The sequence below is a fragment of the Chiloscyllium punctatum genome, chromosome 44, assembly GCF_047496795.1.
Source record: "Chiloscyllium punctatum isolate Juve2018m chromosome 44, sChiPun1.3, whole genome shotgun sequence".
In the NCBI taxonomy this organism is placed as follows: Eukaryota; Metazoa; Chordata; class Chondrichthyes; order Orectolobiformes; family Hemiscylliidae; genus Chiloscyllium; species Chiloscyllium punctatum.
This window is the reverse complement of record NC_092782.1, coordinates 3,368,175-3,387,934: the sequence shown is the minus strand read 5'-3', so window position 1 is coordinate 3,387,934 and position 19,760 is coordinate 3,368,175. Positions and strand designations below refer to the sequence as shown.

General features: G+C 40.4%; 1 protein-coding gene across 1 annotated transcript in view; it reads left to right on the top strand.

The window, feature by feature from the left end:
* Positions 1 to 9,454, top strand: part of LOC140466591 (uncharacterized) — a 119,837-nt gene extending 110,383 nt beyond the window's left edge. Inside the window, 4 exon segments of the mRNA XM_072562043.1 lie at positions 870 to 980; positions 2,670 to 2,721; positions 3,602 to 3,707; positions 9,051 to 9,454. Of these exon segments, the coding sequence (XP_072418144.1) occupies positions 870 to 980; positions 2,670 to 2,721; positions 3,602 to 3,707; positions 9,051 to 9,219 (438 nt within the window). The 3' untranslated portion in view covers positions 9,220 to 9,454.
* The last annotated feature ends 10,306 nt before the right edge of the window (positions 9,455 to 19,760 follow it).

Below are 19,760 nucleotides of genomic sequence, written 5' to 3'. Positions count from 1 at the left end.
TTTGTGCTATGTTAACTTATTGTTACCCAAGCAAACAGAACAATGAATCAACTGGGATTATTCACATTGGAAATCCAAAGGTGGACAATTCCTAGTTGTCTCCAGTAATATGGTATAGTTGACATATTCTGTTGCAATTCACTGCTTGGATCACACACAAAGAATTGTCACTTTCACAAAGCCCTTAAAACAGTTAAAGATGAGCTTTAGAATAGATGAGCCATACACTATGTATGCTTAACCCTACCAGCTAGTTCCCATGATTATATGTCTTTCATATCAGTGACTGATTTTTGGAACAAAGGGAAATTGTTTTCAAAGATTGGCTTCAGTATGTGTTGAATCAAATAACCTTACTAATATTTGCTTTCCACAAAAAATATGAGTTAAAATAAATGCAAGATTTTTCTCTTCCCTTCTGTCAACTTTTTAGATTCCACTCTTTTAGGTTGTGCCATTATTTACTGTCAGGTGCTATCCTCCAGTGCATCTCAGCTCTGGTCATCATAGCAGTGTGAGCACTGACACTAAGTTGTTGCAAGGTGTACAACAAACAGAGTGAGGGATTCTACCTGAAATATCAGATGGCACCTGACATCCACATGATCCAGTCTGGCAAGAGTTGCTCAATCAAAATCTGAACTAGGAATCTTAGCTGATTATGTCAGCCCAATCCTGTGCCATTGAGAGAAATTACAACAGTCCAAATGTTCTGCCATTTGGAGTTGCTTGTCTTAATGGACTCTCATGATTTTCCTAGATGACATGATTTAACCACTCACTGCCATAACCAGCTGAACCACTTGGGAGAGATTCCTAACTTTTTTGTTTTAACATTACATTAACATTTCTATATGTTCTCATTACAGGAAGGTGACTATTGGTCTCATCCCAATGATACATGCATCCATTACAGATGTGTAAGAGGTGCAGTAACAGAGACACAAATAACATGTTCATCTCGTCCAGACTGTGATGAGGTTAGTACAAACCCTGTACTTGGCCTTTTGGTTGCCATGATGTGTTTTAATACTGAAATATTCATTTGTTTTTCTATTACTCTAATATGTGTAATGAACTGACCAACAGTTAATATTCTTAAAATTATTGTAATAAGAGAAATGACCTAAATTAGAGGAAAACTCATTCTGCACTTTATGAAGAGCACTATTCAAAATCACAGTTAATATCAAATGAAATATTATTGAATGTTGGACGACATGCCAAATTTTACTCTTACAAAATTTGAATGATGCAAAATATCATCAACCTTTTCTTCCATCTCAGTAACCAACATTTTAATTCAGGCTAGACAGGTACAGAAATACCCTTTCTTCTGTTTGTACCCCGATTCTGGTTAGGCAATCTTCAAGATAGTTTTTCATGAGTTTTGGGTCCACAAAACACAACTGTCCTAAGTTCCTCTCAGGTACAGTAAAGAATATTGTGAATTTGGTGTTATAGAAGTTGTTAGGACAGAATAGGGAGAGTTTCACTCTACTTCTGAATATGACTGTTTGACCTGGGTGAGTTCCTTGCTATTTGTAGCTCACTCTGAGTGAAGGATAGTCTCCTGTCTCTGACAATTAATGCGATTGAAGTAAGTTGAGTTCATTCATTTCAATTCTGGTCATATGGTCCCCAATACCAAATTAAAACCCCACAATACTCCTCAAAGACGTACATTGCTGTTGTCCATCACAATACTGAAGATCAACAAAATAGATAGAATTCAAAAGACAGAGGCTATGCCACAATGGTCATCTGTCAAAGTGAGCAAAGAGTCTTCATGGCTGCCTCTAGCACAAAACCATCCACCTTGATGTAAAATTGATCAAAATACACATTCAGAGTCATTTACAAAAGATCTCCAATGAGCTAAAATTATTATAGCGTTATAAAATCCCTATAGCATGGAAACAGGCTCTTCAGCTCAACAAGTCCACACCGACCCACCAAAGAGTAACCTGCCCAAACCCATTCCCCCTACTCTGTTACTCTACATTTACCTCGAACTGATGTACCCAACCAACATATCCCTGAACACTATGGGCAATTTTAGCATCACCAATTTATCTAACCTGCACATCTTTGGATTATTGGAGGAAACCCACGCAGATACAGGGAGAATGTGTAAACTCCACACAGACAGCCACCCGAGGCTAAGACCAAATCTGGGTCCCTGGTATAGTGAGGCAGCAGTGCTAACCACTGAGCCACCGTACCACTGTTTGAAAGAAGGAGAAAATAGCAAGGGAATTATAAAGTGCTCTCATAAATTTATGTTGATTGTCAAGAATGACAGGAATAACTGCTGTGTTCAAAGTTAACTGACGAATGTTAAACCATACAGAAGTTACTATGTTAAATTTGTAGCCCATGACAACACTTAGGCAAACAATTCTAAGCACTGTTACTCACCCTGTTCCTATATCTGATCAATGTCCTCGTATTGGTTAGCATATTTGAAACAAATATTCCTATATTTACTGTGGAAGTAAATATGTCTAACAAAACAAAATGATTCATTTCAGGAGCACATTGGAAAATGTAACCACAGTTTATTTTCATTATCTGCATTATTTGTTCATGCATCACTCTCAATGCTGGCAACATTTCTAGAACAAATGATCTTAAAACAATGACAATTGAATTTTTTCTATATTTAGGCTGACAAAAAATGGGACAAATATCGATGCTGCTATTCCTGTCCTGACAGATGTAAGTGTGACATTTTGTGTATTGCTATCAATCCGAACAACTTATTCTTCTCTGTAATGTCTCTAACAACTTTAAATTGTTGTGACTGTGGATTTCGTCATCTTTGTTCATTATGGATTCCTATCTTACAAAAATGACTGTTTCAGAAAAAGAAGTGAATTTGGCTTCAAATTGCGTTATGGTGTGTGACATCATGAAGGATATTTACAATCTGTGTGCTTTTTTTCTATATCAACACTTACTGAGACAGTGAATGTGACTGACAGGTTTCTGCCCAACTTTGAACTTGTAAGGTCTGTGCTTCAGCTTTCCTACAGTTCAGATGCTGTTGAAGTAACTGCTCCAATGCATGATCAGCAAAGTATTTAAGCAAAATAAAAACACTTGGACAATTCAGTGCAGCTCATTTTTTTTTTAAAAAGGCATTTTGACCTCAGCATTTGTCTGTGATTTTGCACACCGTTTTACACCAGACCCACATTGTGTTAAGCAAATGAGTGACCGTATGCATTAAAGAGGTGTCAGCAGTACATCACCTGGCAGAACTCTTAGCTGACATTTTAACCTCTGGACAGACCCAGTGGGAAATTGAGATCACGCCACTAACAATTGTGCAAAGATTTTCTACATCAATTAACGGGTCCATGATTTTTCAATTATGACCTTTTACAGATGTTGAGTTCAGCTTATTTTGTATGAAGAAATTCTGATTAAACTTCCATCTGCTAATATCTCTTGTCAATTACTTCAAGATTATACTCAGATGAAGAAAGCCTGTTGCCCGCTCCATTTTTATGTCCATTTGATCTATCTGTACTCGTCACATGTGATGCAGCTTAAACTAGTTGAGAAAATAATTTGATTCCTCTAAACTCCACAGTGAGACAATGCAAGGTGAAACGTAAAATGATTAGCATCGGAGAAGGTCAATGTTCAGCGACCGTTGAGGTGAAAGCATGTGAAGGATATTGTAACTCATCTGCCATGTAAGTAACTTTATTTAATATTTTGGTCTTTAAAACAGAATGGTGAATCAAGTAAGGGAAAAAAAGCCTGAAATGTACAGCAGGTCAATGAGCACTCTTGTAGTGAAGGGACATGGAATAGTTTGGACTTGTAGCCTTTCAGGAGATTGGTAGCACATTAAGAGAAATTTAAAAATGGGGAAAACATAACACAAATGAACCGAGGGATGGGATGATTGTTAGAATCTGTTGTCAATTCCAATAGTTAACCAACAGAAAGAATCAACTTGCTGAAGCACAAAGCAGGTTTCTGCTTTTTTCTGTAATTCTTCTTTTGATGATAAGTATTGTCTGTGCACCATGTACAGGGACAATGCCAGAGATGATGAACTTTTCTTTTCAGTAACTTCATATAATCCAATCATGAGTCTCTGAAGAGTCTCTGGCTTGTAATCTCTTGGCCCATATCTGTATAGAGAAACCTACTGGCTTTTTCATTTCCTTGCTGATTATAATTGGGAATTTCCTTTCTTCCATCAAGGCATAACCACTTACCCAGTGATGGAGGTGGGGGATGGAGGGGCCAGGAAGATGGCTTAGAGTCTTAGAGTCATACAATTGTACCTCACAGAAACCGACTCTTTGGTCCAACTCATCTATACCAACCAGATATCCTATCCTAATCTAGTGCAATTTCCCAGCACTTGGCCCATATCCCTCCAAACCTTTCCTATTCATATATCCATCCAAATGCTTTTTAAATTCTGTAATTGTATCAGAATCCATCACTTCCTCGGGCAGCACATTGCATACACGCACCACCCTAAATGTGAAAACATTGCCTGTTAGGTCCCTTTTATATCTTTCTCCTCTCACCCTAAACTTATGCCCTCTAGTTCTGGACTCCCCGACCCCAGGGAAAAGACCCTGTCTATTTACCCTATCCATGCCCCTCATAATTTTGTAAACCTCTATATGGTCACCTCTCAACCTCCAATGCTCCACTGAAAACAGCTGCAGCCTATTCACCCTCTCCCTATAGCTCAAATCCTCCAACCATGGTAACATCCTTGCAAATCTTATCTGAACCCTTTCACGTTTCACAACATCCTTCGAATAGAAGGGAGACCAAAATTGCACACAATATTCCAAAAGTGACCTAACCAATGTCCTGTACAGTTGCAACAAGACCTCCCAACTCTTACGCTCAATGCTTTGACCAAGAAAGGAAAGCATACTAAATGCCTTCTTCATTATTCTATCAAATGTGACTCTACTTTCAAGGAGCTATGAACCTGCACTCCAATGTCTCTTTGTTCAGCCTTTACCGTTCAGTATAAAAGTCCTGCTCTGATTTGTTTTTCCAAAATACAACACCTCACATTTATCTAAGTTAAACTCCATCTGCCACTCCTCAGCCTATAGGCCCATCTGATCAAGATCCTATTGTATTCTGAAGTAACCTTCTTGACTGTCCATTCCACCTACAAAATTGGTGTCGTCTGCAAACTTCCTAACTATAACTCCTATGTTAATATCCAAATAATTTATATAAATAACAATTAGCAGTGGACCCAGCACCGATCCTTAAGGCACACCACTGGTCACAGCTTCCAGTCTGAAAAACAACCCTCCACCACTACCCTCTGTCTTCTACCTTTGAGCCAGTTCTGTATCCAAGTGGCTAGTTCTCCCTGTATTCCATGAGATCTAATCTTGCTAACCAGTATCCCATGGGGAAACTTGTCGAATGCCTTACTGAAGTCCATGTAGAACAAGTCCACCAATCTGCCCTCATCAATCTTCTTTGTTACCTCTTCAAAAAACTCAATCAAGTTTGTGAGACATGATTTCCTCAGCACAAAGTCATGTTGACTATCCCTAATCAGTCCTTGCCTTTCCAAATACAGGTACATCCTGTCCCTCAGGATTCCCTCCAACAACTTGCTCATCACCAACGTTGGGTTCACTGGTCTATAGTTCCCTGGCTTGTCCATACCACCCTTCTTAAACAGTGGCACCACATTAGCCAACCTTCAGTCTTCTGGCACCTCACCTGTGACTATTGATGATACAAATGTCTCAGCAAGGGACGCCGAGCAATCACTTCTCTAGCTTCCCACAGAGTTCTCGGGTACACCTGATCAGGTCCTGGGGATTTATCCACTTTTATGCATTTTTAGACATCCAGCACTCCTCTGTGTAATGGACATTTTTCAAGATGTCACCATCTACTTCTCCATGTTTTATATCTTCCATGTCCTTCTCCACAGTAAACACCGTGCAAAATACTTGATTAGTATTTCCCCCATCTTCTGCGGTCCCACACATAAGTTGCCGTGCTAATCTTTGAGGGGCCCTATTCTCTCTCTAGTTACTCTTTTGTCCTTAATATATTCATAAGATCCCTTTGGACTCTCCTTATCCCTATTTGCCAAAGCTAACTCATATCCCTTTTTACCCTCCTACTGCCATTACACTCTTCTAAGGATTCACTCAATCTCTGCTGTCTATACCTGATCTATGCTTCCTTATTTTCCTTAACCAAACCCTCAGTTTCTCCAGTCATCCAGCATTCCCTCCACCTACTAGCCTTTCCTTTCACCTTAACAGGAATATATTGCCTCTGGACTAACATTATCTCATTTTTGAAGGCTTCCCATTTTCCAGTTGCCTCGTTACCTGCAAACATCTACCCCCAATCAGCTTTTGAACATTTTTGCCTAATATCATCAAAATTAGATCCAATCTATCCTTTTCCACCATTATTTTAAATCTAATAGAATTATGGTCGCTGGCCCCAGAGTGCTCCCCCACTGACACTTCAGTCACCTGCCCTGCCTTATTTCCCAAGAGTAGGTCAAGTTTTGCACCTTCTCTAGTAGGTACATCCACATACTGAATCAGAAAATTTTCTTGTACACACTCAACAAATTCCTCTCCATCTAAATCCTTAACACTGTGGCAGTCCCAGTCTATGTTTGGAACATTAAAATCCCCCACCATAATCACCTCATTATTCTTACAGATAACTGAGATCTCCTTACAAATTTGTTTGTCAGTTTCCTGCTGTCTATTGGGGTGTCTACAATACAATTCCAATAAGGTGATCATCCCTTTCTTATTTCTCAGTTCCACCCAAATAGCTTCCCTGGATGAAATCTGGAAATATCCTCCCTCAGCACAGCTGTAACGCTATCCCTTATCAAAACACCATTCCCCCTCCTCTCTTACCTCCCCTTTCTATCTTTCCTGTAGCATTTGTATCCTGGAACATTAATCTGCCAGTCCTGCCCATCCCTGAGCCATGTTTCTGTAATTGCTATGAAATCCCAGTCCCATGTTCCTAACCATGTCCTGAGTTCATCCGCCTTCCCTTTTAGGCCACTTGTATTGAATATATGCAGTTTGATTCATCAGTCCTCCCTTCTTCTCTTTGATCCTTCCTGCCCTGACTGTTTGACTTACTCCTTTTCCAAATTTTACCACTGTCAGATTGATCTTTTTCCTCACTATTTCCCTCAGTCCCATTCTCCAATTTACTAGTTAAAATCCTTCTGAGCAGCTCTAGCAAATGTCCCTGCCAATATACTAGTCCCCTTCCAATTTAGGCGCAATCTGTCCTTCTTGTACAAGTCAATTCTACCTCAGAAGAGATTTCACTGATCCAAAAATGTGAATTTTTCTCCCATGCACCAGCTCGTCAGCCATGCATTGATCTGCTCTATCCTCACTAGCTCGTAACACCGGGAGTAATCCAGATATTACTACTGCTGAGAACTTCCTTTTTAAATTCCTGCCTAACTTTCTGTATTGTCCCTTCAGGATCTCATCCTTTTCCCTTCCTCTGTCATTAGTTCCAATGTGTACAATGATCTCCTGCTGGCCCCTCTCCCTCTTGAGAACATTTTGCATCCTCTCTGAGATATCCTTGACTCTGTTACCAGGGAGGCATCACCCCATTCTGATTTTTTGCTGCTGGCCACAGAAACGTCTGTCTGTGGCTCTGACCAGAGTCCCCTGTCACAATCGATCACTTGGAATCTGACATACCCCTCATTACATCAGAGCCAATCTCAATATCAGAAATGTGGCTGTTCGTGCTACATTCCCCTGAGTGTCCATCACCCCCTACATTTTCTGAAACAGTGCACTTGTTTGAGATGGGGATAGTCACAGGAGACTCCTGCACTACCTGCCCCCCCTCCCACCTTTCCTGGCTGTAACCCATCTACTTGATTCTATATGCATTTTTCTCTCCCTTCCTAGAACTGTCATCCATTACACCCTCTAGCTCCTGTACATTCCTTATTGCATCTAACTGCTGCTTTGATCGATCCACGTAATCTGATAGGATTCACAACCTATCCTGCAGACATAATCATCAAAAGCTTGGAAAGTCTCCCTAAACTCCCATATCAAACAAGAAGAATACGTCACTCTACTAAAAGCCATCTTTCCTCCTTCACAATCAACAGACCCAGAAAATAGCACCGTCTTATCGCTCTAAAATACACTGCTCTAGGCTAACTTAGTACTGATGACTTATATTTTAAAAATGTAATCAAGAGATGAATCGCAATAAAAGGTATCATCAAGAAAGAACCCACGCTACTCACTATTGTAGATTTACTTAAAAACCATATATCTATCTGTTCCTGTGCTGTCAGCTCTCCCACACAGCCTCCTCCGAGGTCAGCTGTGAACTTCGCTGTTTTTTCATTTTTCCTCGATGCACTCCGATGTCCAGAAACACCTGAACTCAAACAGTAAAGGCAGTAATTGTGCAGATTCACTGCTGTGTCAGACAGCAATGAAGCTTTCTTTCTCTGACCACGTGGTCACTGCCTTTGTCTGTCTTACCCCTTTTTAAAATGCCATTGTTTTGATCTTTTTTCCCCCAAAGCTCCAAAACAATGCAACATCATATGAAACATTAATTGCTGCTCCTGGAATTCAAGGAAATCACCTCCAATACCTAAAATACCTCAAAAAAAGGAGCAGCTCTTACAGCCACAATCTCTATGCTTCATGCCTGTTATACCCAATGCATTACCTAACTGTGGGATGGATGGGTGTTAATGGTTTTATGATTTTGTGAGACTTGTAATGATCATCCAATGATAATGCTAGCCATCAAATTTGGTAGGTAGTTATAAGCCCAGTTTATTCAATTGAGCGCTTTGAATTTCTATTATTTTGAGAAATTTTAATGTGCTCCTTACTACAATTTATATTATTTTCTTTTGTTTCTCTTGTGTTTCTCACAGGGTAACTACTTTGACACCATCATGGTTTCATAGCTTTGTGAATAAAATGGGTAATATAATAAGATTTGACTTGCATGATCTTGTTGTTTTTCAGATTTGATCCCAAAACAAATGGCATGAAACAAACATGTGAGTGCTGCCAGGAGGAAAAAACTGTGGCAAAACAAATAAGTTTGAAATGCTCCTTTGAAGGATCTCAAACATACACCTACATTTCTGCCAAATCATGCAAATGCAAAATCTGTGAAGGTGAAAACGCTTAACGTTGTGATCTCAAATCCTTACAACTGGATATAATTTGTGCAACAAATGTAGATGTTAAAAGCTGAAACATTTTTCTTCATAATTTCTATTTGCTTGGTTTTACTTGGTAATGATATAATGTTGTGAAATTTGATTTCCTCCCAATTGCTCCCTTTAAAATGTGGAATTGTATTCTTTTGCATGTTGGAAACCTTTCACTTTCTTGTTTGACAGCAAATTTAAATCAATAAAACATTTTCTGCATGAATGAATATTGCAATTTGTGCATTAACCTCTCATTACTTTAACTGCAAATGTACTTGCAAGAAATATTTAATAAGTTTGCAATTTCAATCCCCACTCTGTTTTCAGGTAACACACCAGCAGTGGGGGGATTAATGTATTTATTCTAGATTCCAAGATACTGTCCATTGATTTCTCTCTCAGTGTCCCGGTGAAGCCAATATTCCTTATAGTGAGAGATCAGAGCTGCTGACAAAACTGAAACCATTAAACCAATCTTTCCTGTCTCAAAGCAAGATATCCAGATAATTGCTGATTTAAAACACCTCCAACTCCACCTCAAAGTCTACTTGTTGTTCAATGAACAGTTGATCCATTTTTACCTGCTGTCTTTTGTCTAACCATCTCCACCCACCCATGTTCCAAAGTCTAAACTGCAAGTGATGTTACAATACTAAATTTACCAACAAATTAAATGCAGAAAGTCAGATAAAATGAGACAGAAAATAGTTGCAAGGAGACAGAGAGCTACATCAAATGAATGCTTACATAGGGTCCTCTATGCTGTATAGACCACATCATTTTATTTTCTGTATTATTTATGTACTGAAATGGAAAAAAGGCTGTTGTAAAACCAAGGATTGTGGAAGGAGTTGTTCGACTTTTAAAAACAAGTTACTGAAACTTGTGTGTGGTGTTTACTGCAGTGATTGTGATGAAGCCAGTCAGCTGGAAATCATAGAATATGAACTCATTCATTGTGACTATTAGTCTGAGCCAATAAAGGAGCACTGGCTGCCAAGAGTATAAACAGGAGTGTCAGAGGTTCTGCTCGCTCTGAGAGCTGGCTCTGAGGAAGTTGGATAGGTGTCAAGGACTTTCCGCATGTAAACAAAGGGTGACTTGGTACCAGTGGACCAGCCTCTGTGTAGCTTTTTTTCAGTGGTGACAAGAGAAAAGCATGTTCCTGAAGAAATTCACTTGCAACAGTCATCTTTGAGTTGGGCTAACCATTTCTAGCATCATGTCATTATTTGGGAATCTTGACGCATTAGATCCTGCTGTCAAAGACTGAGCCCAGTGTGTGGAAAAAGACCATTATTTTTGCTGGGAAATGACATTGGGGCAGATGGAAAGCTATGAGTAATTCTCCTGAGAGCTTGTGGATCCACAGCATTTTCGATTATCGGGAACCGAACTTTAACTGAGGCACCAGATACTAAAACCCTTCAAGAGTTAATAGTTTTGATGAAGGATTATTATGATCCTAAGTCTCCTCTAATTCTGAGATGCAATCAGTTTAACTCTGCAATTCACGAACCAGGAAAATCCATACTGGGATTTTTAACTAGATTTCGATGATTGGCAGAGGCATGTGACTTTAGTTTAGCCCTTAAGATGCTGAGAGACTATTTGGTACATGAGATCAATGATATAACCATGCAAAATCACTCACTAGCTGAAGTGCAACTGGCCTTCAAACAGTCGCTATAACTGGCTTTATCATCAGAAAATGCAGCAAATGGAACGTATGAGTTGCAGAGTATTCTGATTGAAATGGACACCCTCACCAGACCAACTGTGTTTGGGGAACATCACTTGAGTAAAGGCAATTGTACAGCCTCACTCAGGACATAGACTGAAAGGACTCTAGGTCGGATTACAGCAAAATAAACCAAAGTAAAGCCAAGCCTCGGCCAAATGGATAAAAGTTTCTTCGGGATCCAGGCATGACAGCCATTGCAGTCGCTGCAAGTTGCAGACTTGAGACAGTAAAAGAGTCCCACGGAAGCTAAATTTAATCAGAGAACTCAAAGGCTAGTAACCAGGAGAGTGTACAACCTGGAAAACCCAAATTTGGAAACTAAGTTGCTTAGCAGCATCCAAATCAGAACCATGCAAAATAAACATCCATTTAAATGGTCATCCACTTCCCATAGAGGTCGATACCAGCACGGTAAGTTCAGTGATCGCCGAACCTGTCTTTAACAAATTTGGCTCTGGACTCCAACCCTTAAGTTTGTGCAAGACCTTTGCTAAACTGAGAACTTATAATGGAGAACCTTTACAGATTAAGGGTACAACTTCTGTTTTAAACTCTTACGAAAAGCAGCTGGTTCAGTTACCACTGATTGTAGTAAAAGGTTCAGGTCCAAGCTTGATAGGGCAAAATTGATTGAGAAAGATTCACCAAGATTGGCTCAACATTTTTTGGTAAGAAAATGATTGCCTGAATGAAGTCATCATTAAATCCCCGGAAGTGTTTCAGGATGGTCTAGGGAACATCAAAGAAGTGAAAGCCAATTTGCATCTTGACCAGGTAGCAACTCCATGATTTTGTCATTCTGCCCAGTGTCATTTAACTTTTGGGCAAGTGTGGAGGCAGAAATCAGGAGGCTGGGAAGCAAAGGAATCATCAAAGCAGTCCAGTTTGTGAAATGGGCAGCATTGGTCATACTGAATGTGAAACCTGATGGATTGGTTCATCTTTGTGGGGATTTTAAACAAGGGATAAACTTCTTCACAGCTGGATAAACATCTAATATCATGATTAGAACCACCGAACGCCTGGAGAAAGAATGCCTCATCTTCCACTTTTGGACCCTGCAACCCCATGGGATTAATGCGGATTTCACCAGTTTCCTCATTTCCCCTCCCCCATCTTATCCAAGTTCAAAGCAACACTGCCCTCCTGACCGGTCCATCGTCTTGCCCATCTATCTGCTCCATTCTCCTCTCCAACCTATCACCTTCTCCCCCATCTTCATCTACCTATTACATTCTCAGCTACTTTCCCCTAGCCTCAACCCCCCTCCCATTTATCTCTCAGCACCCTGGTCCACAAGTCTCATTCCAGATGAAGGGCTTATGCCCAGAATGCCGATTCTCCTGCTCCTCAGATGCTGCGTGACCTAGCAGGAGTTAGTGGTCAATTAGTTATTATTACAAATTTACATCCATTAAGATATTGATGGAGCTGCTGAGGTTTTCCAGCACCGTGCTCTCGATTGTGATCTCCGGCATCTGCAGTCCTCACTTTCTTCATAGAGATTTCTAAGCAAAGCTGACAAAGGGCTGATCTTCACATGAGGTATGCATACTTGCAACTGCACTTAGATGAGGATTCTCAGAAGTATGCTACAATTAGTACCCACAAAGGTTTGAACCAACATATGAGACACCATTAAGGTATTGTCAGGGATTTCTCATGGACAATGGAGAACATTTTACAGGGTCTACACCAGATTACCATTTATCTAGATAATGTGCTAATAACAGAGAAGACCAATTAGAAGCACTAAGAGAAATTGGAAATAATTCTTAGAGGTTTCTCCCAGGCAGGCACCTGCCTTAGAAGGGAAGAACATTCCAGGCACCCGAAGTGACATACTTGGGCTACAGAGTTGACAAGGCCAGGTTACACCCTTCGGATGATAAAGTGAGGGCAATCAAAGGTGCCCTGACTCCCACATTTGTACCAGAGCTTATGTCTTTCCTTGGGCTAGTGAAGTCTTATGGAAAATTCATACATTACCTGGCCTCTATCCTGGCACCTTTACATCAACTCCTGAAAAAAGGTTAACTTTGGAAATGGTCACCTCGCCAAGCAATAGATTAGATTAGATTAGATTACTTACAGTGTGGAAACAGGCCCTTCAGCCCAACAAGTCCACACCGCCCCGCCGAAGCGTAACCCACCCATACCCCTACATCTACATCTACATTTACCCCTTACCTAACACTATGGACAATTTAGCATGGCCAATTCACCTGGCCATGCTAGAAGTACGGAAATAGTGATCATCCTCTCAGGTCTTGGCAACTATGATGCCAAGCCAGATCTGGTATTAACATGCAATGCCTCCCCATATACCATTGGGGTAGAGTTAGTTCATAAGGGGCCAATGGAGAAGAATGCCCAATAGCGTATGCATCCAGGACTTCAGCTAATGCAGAATGTAAATAAGCCAAGATAAAGAAAGAAGGTTTGGTTCTCATATTTGGTGTCAGGAATATCTTTACGGATGTAAATCTGTAATAATAACTAATTGACCACAAACTCTTGTTAGGTCTACTTATAGAGGACAAGGCAGTATCATCCATAGCTTCAGGCTAAATTCAGCAGTGGGCTCTAATACTAAGTGTGTATAATTAGAAGTGGAACAACATCCAGGAGGCTAAGGATGCATTGAGCCACCTCCCACTGGCAGATACGTCAAAGGTTATTTTACACTGGAAAAGTCCAGAATGGTTTTAAATTTTCTGGACACACTTCTAGTCACAGGTAACAATATCAGACTTTGGATGAAGAAAGATCCAGTCCTGGCAAAACTGAAACAGCTGAGAAAACCAAAGGGCTGTTACAACTAGAACTGAAAGCCATTTGGACCCAGAGAGACCAGATCATAGTAGAGGATGAGATATTATTATTGGAAGCAAGAGTGAAGGTCCCAATCAAACGTTATAGCCAGATACTGCCTGGACTTTATCAGGGTCATCCAGAGGTTTCCAAAATGAAGATGTTGATGAGAAGTTATGTCTGTGGCCAGGATTGGATACAGACATAGCTCTTTTGGTAGAGCAGTGTCCACAGTGTCACTTAGGAAAAGGATTACCAGCATCAACTCCCCCACAGTTGTGGGAATGGCTGGGTAATCCCTGGACGCAATTACACATCCACTATTACAGTCCTTTCATGGGCTCAATGTTCTTAGTCATTGTGGTAACCCACTCAAAGTGGTTGAATGTGTGTACAGCTCATTCATCAAACATGGGAACAATGATAGAAAAGCTGCAAGTATCTTTTGCAATACACGAACTCCCGGAAATGTCAATTAAAGATAACAGGGCATTGTCAGGGAATTTGAGTATTACCTAAAATTGAATGGTATTCATCATAGAAGGATAGCTCCATACCATCAATCATCTAATAGTTTGGCAGAAAGAGCAGTCAAAACTTTGAAGGCAGGATTAGAGAAACAACCTAGAGCTTTACTCAATACTAAACTGTCCCAATTCCTTTTTAATTACAGGAGCACCCCTCATGCAACTACAGGAATAAGTCCAACAGTGTTGCTAATGAAGGAGAAGAGTCTGCAGCAGGTTAAATTTGATCTTTCCATACCTGGGAAGGGAGGGTGAAATGGCAACAGAAATGCAAATACCAGAAGCAAGATTCTGCTGAGCCACAGAGACGTTTACTTCAGGGGATGAAGTTCGGTGTAGGAACCACGGGAATAGCCCTGCATGGGTAAGAGGCACGGTCAATATAAGGTCAGGTTCAGTGACATATAAAGTCTGGGTAGTGCAATAGTTTTGTTCAAGCATGTGGACCATATGAAAGATGCAAGCTCACAAGCACTGCGGGACAAAATGTATCCAGCTGCTTGACCTCTTTTCCAACTAATCCAGACCTGTGAGTTTTCCCTCTCTGTTAGGCATTGAAGCAACCTTGGAATCTGAGATGGACATGGAGGATGTTGCTGCATGAACAGGAGATTGAATTTCTTCCAAGACACTCCTGGTGCAAGAGCTGACCTAATACATGCTGCCCGTATTAGAGGAAAGTTGGAGGAACCTGACCCAGTGTTAAAACTCCCCAGGAGGAAATTATATATAAAAAAAACAGCTCCTGTCCTTGGACTCAGAAAGCGAGGGATGTAGTGATTGTAACAAGGCCAGTTTGGTGGACCTCACAGAATGTGAGTGGCTGTTAATCTGATCCAATCAGGGGGCTCCAACTGACAGATTAAAAAGGGAGTGTCATGGGTGTTGCTGAATGTCCCATCACTGAATTGGGGCTCTGAGGGCAACTGGTGGGATTTGGCATATTCCCAGTCACCTCCAGCACAGGGAGGGAGGTGAACGCTGGCTAAAGGAGTTGGTGGCTGTTTAAACCAGAACTTCTGTCTCTTCAAGAGTGTTGAGAGATTTCCCAAGGCCACCAGCTGAGTATGAGTGTGTGTTTAACAATGAGAAATAATGGCAGGGTTACAGCAGAAGGGAGCAGTGAATCCCAACATTACCTCTCCCATGATATAGTTTGTGCAGGGGTAATTGTTGTTTTGAAAATTCTGTCTTCTGGATATTCTGGTGTTAGGAATGAACAGTGATTGCTTGGCCTGAGAAAGGGGAGAGGAATACACAGCAGCCACGACATACTGCAAACCAGGCAGCCGTTAGCGACTGTGCCCCACCAGGTTGAATAGCTTGCCAGTGCCAGAGGCACTGTTGTCTCCCAAAGTCAATGGAGATGGAACCTGCCAACCTGAATGAGCGGCTATCAGGGACAAGCAGAAAACGTTTTAAAATACATAAACATGCAATCATGAAATAAAATAAAAAGGGAGTGTCAGAGGTTATGCTCACTCTGAGACCTGGCTCTGAGGAAGCTGGAAGTATGTGAAGGACTCTCCGCATCGAAATAAAGGGTGATTTGGTGATAGGATACTGCCCTCTGTGGAGTTATTTCATTTACATTGCTGCTCCAGTCAATCAGTAGGGGTGGGGGAAAGCTGTTTGTAGATGACCTGGCACCGGGTGAATGCAGAGTAAGACTTAGCCAGCAACAAGCAGCTGATTAGTTTGCATAATTGTGAACAGTCATGGATATCAAAGGTCATCACCCTGACAACAGCCTTCTGATTGGTTCCTGGATAGTTCAACCTGCTGGGGGGTGTGAAAAATGCTGGAAGGGTAGGGAGGCCATCTACCCCTTTGCAATAAAATACATGAAGCCTTACAAAAAGCAGTCTTTTTACATCATCAGTTATTGCACATAGTAGCCATAAACCAGAAACAGAGATTCTGCAATTCGTGGATCAATCACCCTGTGCTTCCTGCAAAGAAATGAGGGAACTTGGAGGAAACAGATTAAAGAACAGAAAATTCTAGCAAGTCAACAGAACCATTCCAGCAATCTCTGTGGACTGATGCCATTAAACTGTCATTCCCAGATTTTCTTACCCTCCACCCATAAAACCAAAGTTTTTTTGATTGTCTGTGCATATGTGTGCGTCTAGGGGTTGAAAACATGGTTAGAATAACTAAAGCCAGGAAAATAGCCAGCCACTCTCCTCCGCAAGTTCCTGTTGGCTTTTGCCTCCAACCAGTAACTGAAAGACAGTACAATTAGTCTGCCAACCCCCGTGTCTTTGAAAAATAACTGCAAGGATCTGGAAATAAGGTGATCAGAGAATGGCATGCCTTGGAAGAAGCCAATGGACCACCTAATCGAATGCTGTGGACTGGTACTATTGAACTGTGTTTTGCCAGTACTTGTTTATACACTTTTTACATCCAGGTTCGTTAAGCCATCTGTGTCTGAATGTATGTGTAGTGTTTTCAGAATGGGGTTAGTTATATTTTGATAACTCATTTACTGGTTTACCTCGAGATCAAACTGATTTATTTGTAATAGCTAATATTAGGTAGCAAAACCTGGTCAGTGTTTTCTGCTAAACTGAGTTGATAAGGCTAGTAAATTGGGAACTTGAAGAGATTTGATTAAATATTTAACTTTTGTGATGACCCTGGGAGAGTGGGACTCAAGTTTCAGTGCACTTTCCCAAGTGGATCATAACAGTACAGACTGGCATCATCTCAAGACAATGAAAGTTATGTACTACTCTTCCTGTGTTTAAGAAGCAAAGCACCTATGATTCTTGACAGCAGCATCCTATCAGTGGAGACTATCACTCAGATTTATTGCAATGCAACAGTGTTTGACAGCTTGTGCTGCTGAAAGTTTTGGGATACTTTCTTCAAAGTAACTGAAGGTATGTTGAACATATTTCAGGGTCAAATTTGGTTACTACAGGCCATTTCAGGAGTTTGCACAATAAATCGCTTGTGATTATTTGATACTGGTCCAGGATTCAATGTCCATTACCAAGTATGATTCAGCTGAACCACTACTGACCAAAATGATTGATCCCTAAAGGACACAGCTACCAGACTGGATCTGAATGGGCTTTTTAACCCTTTTGTTAGCATAGCCCTGGCAGGTAAAGCAGACGTGTACCAAAAGTGGCTTCCTGTTGAAAGGGGAGAGATAGCCAGCCACCTCAGTATCTCTTCATGTTAAATCTCTTTCTATTTGAAGTCATTCTGATAAATTATATGTGCAACATTTCATTGCTTTCATCCAGGACTTTGACAGATCGTTAATAACTCTAAAACTACAGTATTTCTGGAGCTATTTTCCTTTTTACTCACAATACGTTTTGGAATTAAAATTTTTAAAAAATCTTTAAGTATCTTTCTGTTTTGATCCATTGTCATTTCAATATTCATATATACTGAGCAGGCTGCTTCCTGAGAGTTCCATTTGGAATCGTGTTACTACCTGTTCGAGCCCAACAATCTTGTACATTGGTCTGAAAGGATAAGAAAGCCAAATTTCTATACATTCTATGTGATGTGACATTCAATAGTTTTTGTTACATTTCCAGCTGTTTGACATCTGCTCTAGCTTGAAGATCATTGTAGCCTGAATATCATGAAGCAAGCACTCTTTTTAGACTCCATAAAGATCAACACATTCTGGAAAGTGAGAATTCCAAAATAATCTTAAATTCATAGTATTGTTGACATGGATAAAGATTGTTTTTGGCTGTAATTGTGGACTCATTGGTAGGAATTTGTGAAGAACCAAAGATCAGTGGGGCCTTGGTGTGCATGTATTTCTCATGGGCCATGAGCATCTCTGGCTGGGTCAGCATTTATTACTCATCCCTAGCTGACCTTGAGAAGATGCTGCTGAGCTGGTTGGGATCCTTGGGAACCTCCCTGGTGCAGGGTATAGTGTTGTTCATAGCTGCAATTCCCATTTTATATTGTTTGTTTTTGTTCATCAAGTGTTGTTGCCAACAGGTGGTTCCTGCCTGTCTGTACTTTGCCCAAATTCCTCCAAACACTTTTTCTTCATGTACTTATCTAAATGTCTTTTAAACATCATAGCTGTACCTACTTCCAACACTACCTCTGCAGGTTCATTTCACACACAATCAGTCTCTGTGTAAAAAAAAAGCCCTTCATATCTTCTTTAAATCTTTCTCCCATCAGTCATGAAACTGCACACCCTAGGGAAAACACACCTGCCATTCACCTTATGGATATCCCTCACAATTATATAAACCTTTATAAGGTTATCCCTTAAACTCCAATGATGCAGTGAAAGAAAGTCCCAGCCTATTCAGCCTCTCCTTGGAACATAAACCCTCCAATCCCAGCAATACCTGGTAAACCTCTTCTGAACCATCTCCAGCTCAGTAATATTCAGAATAATAATATTCTGAACGGGACACTCTACTCCAGAAGCAACTTCATCAACGTCCTGTACAAGCTCAACATAACATCTCAACTCCTGAACTCAAAGGTCTGAACAATAAAGGCGACCATGCTAAATACCTTCTTAACCACCCTATCTACATGTGACATAAATTGCAAAGAATTATGTACCTGAACCCTTAAGTCTCTCTATTCTAGAATACTACCCAAGGGCTTACGTTTAATTATCGAAGTCCTGTCCTTGTTTGTTTTACGAAAATACAGATGGCATTTGTCAGATTTAATGCTGAAAAGCACCTGGCTTTCTGATACCTTAGTGAACAGAAGTTTCACTTCTTAGATTATTCGTGGATCACAATTTAGTACCTAATTTATAATTATTTAATAATCCTCGCATAATCTTCCACTATCATTTACTACCATGCTATGAGAGTAGCCCAATTACTCTGTTTAACTTCTGTTTTAAGGTTTTCCATCTTTAGTCTTTTCAGCTTTTGCTGTATCTTATCCTGTTGAACATTAGGGCACCAAACAATGTCTGCAGTAAATTGATCCGGCATTTCTCTGATCTCACATGTCAGCCTTATTTCCTTCAATTGGTGATTAGTTTCATTCAACATACAAGGATTCTTGGCAATACTCTTCTCATGTTGTGAGTTTCAAATCTCATTCCAGTTTAACTTCAGTGTTCCGAACCAGTTCCTTGCAAGCAAGACTGTTTTTTGACCCTTCAATACAGTAAAACAATAATTTTGCTCATTGCTCCTAAGGCACGACTGGAAAGATCACCTTTATCATTACGGGATTTTCTCATTTCTCTGACCTCTTAATTCTATACAAAACTTTTCCAAATGAAGCTGACAATTTTTGATAGTGTAGCAACTTTGATTGACGCCTGGATGTCAACTTCCACATTTCTATTGGAGCTTCACCCAATATGACCTTGCGATAGTGCAGTACATTCAGGGGGCAGGGAGATGTCTAACCACACCTTTCAATTGTCTACAACTAGATTTCATGGAATTAC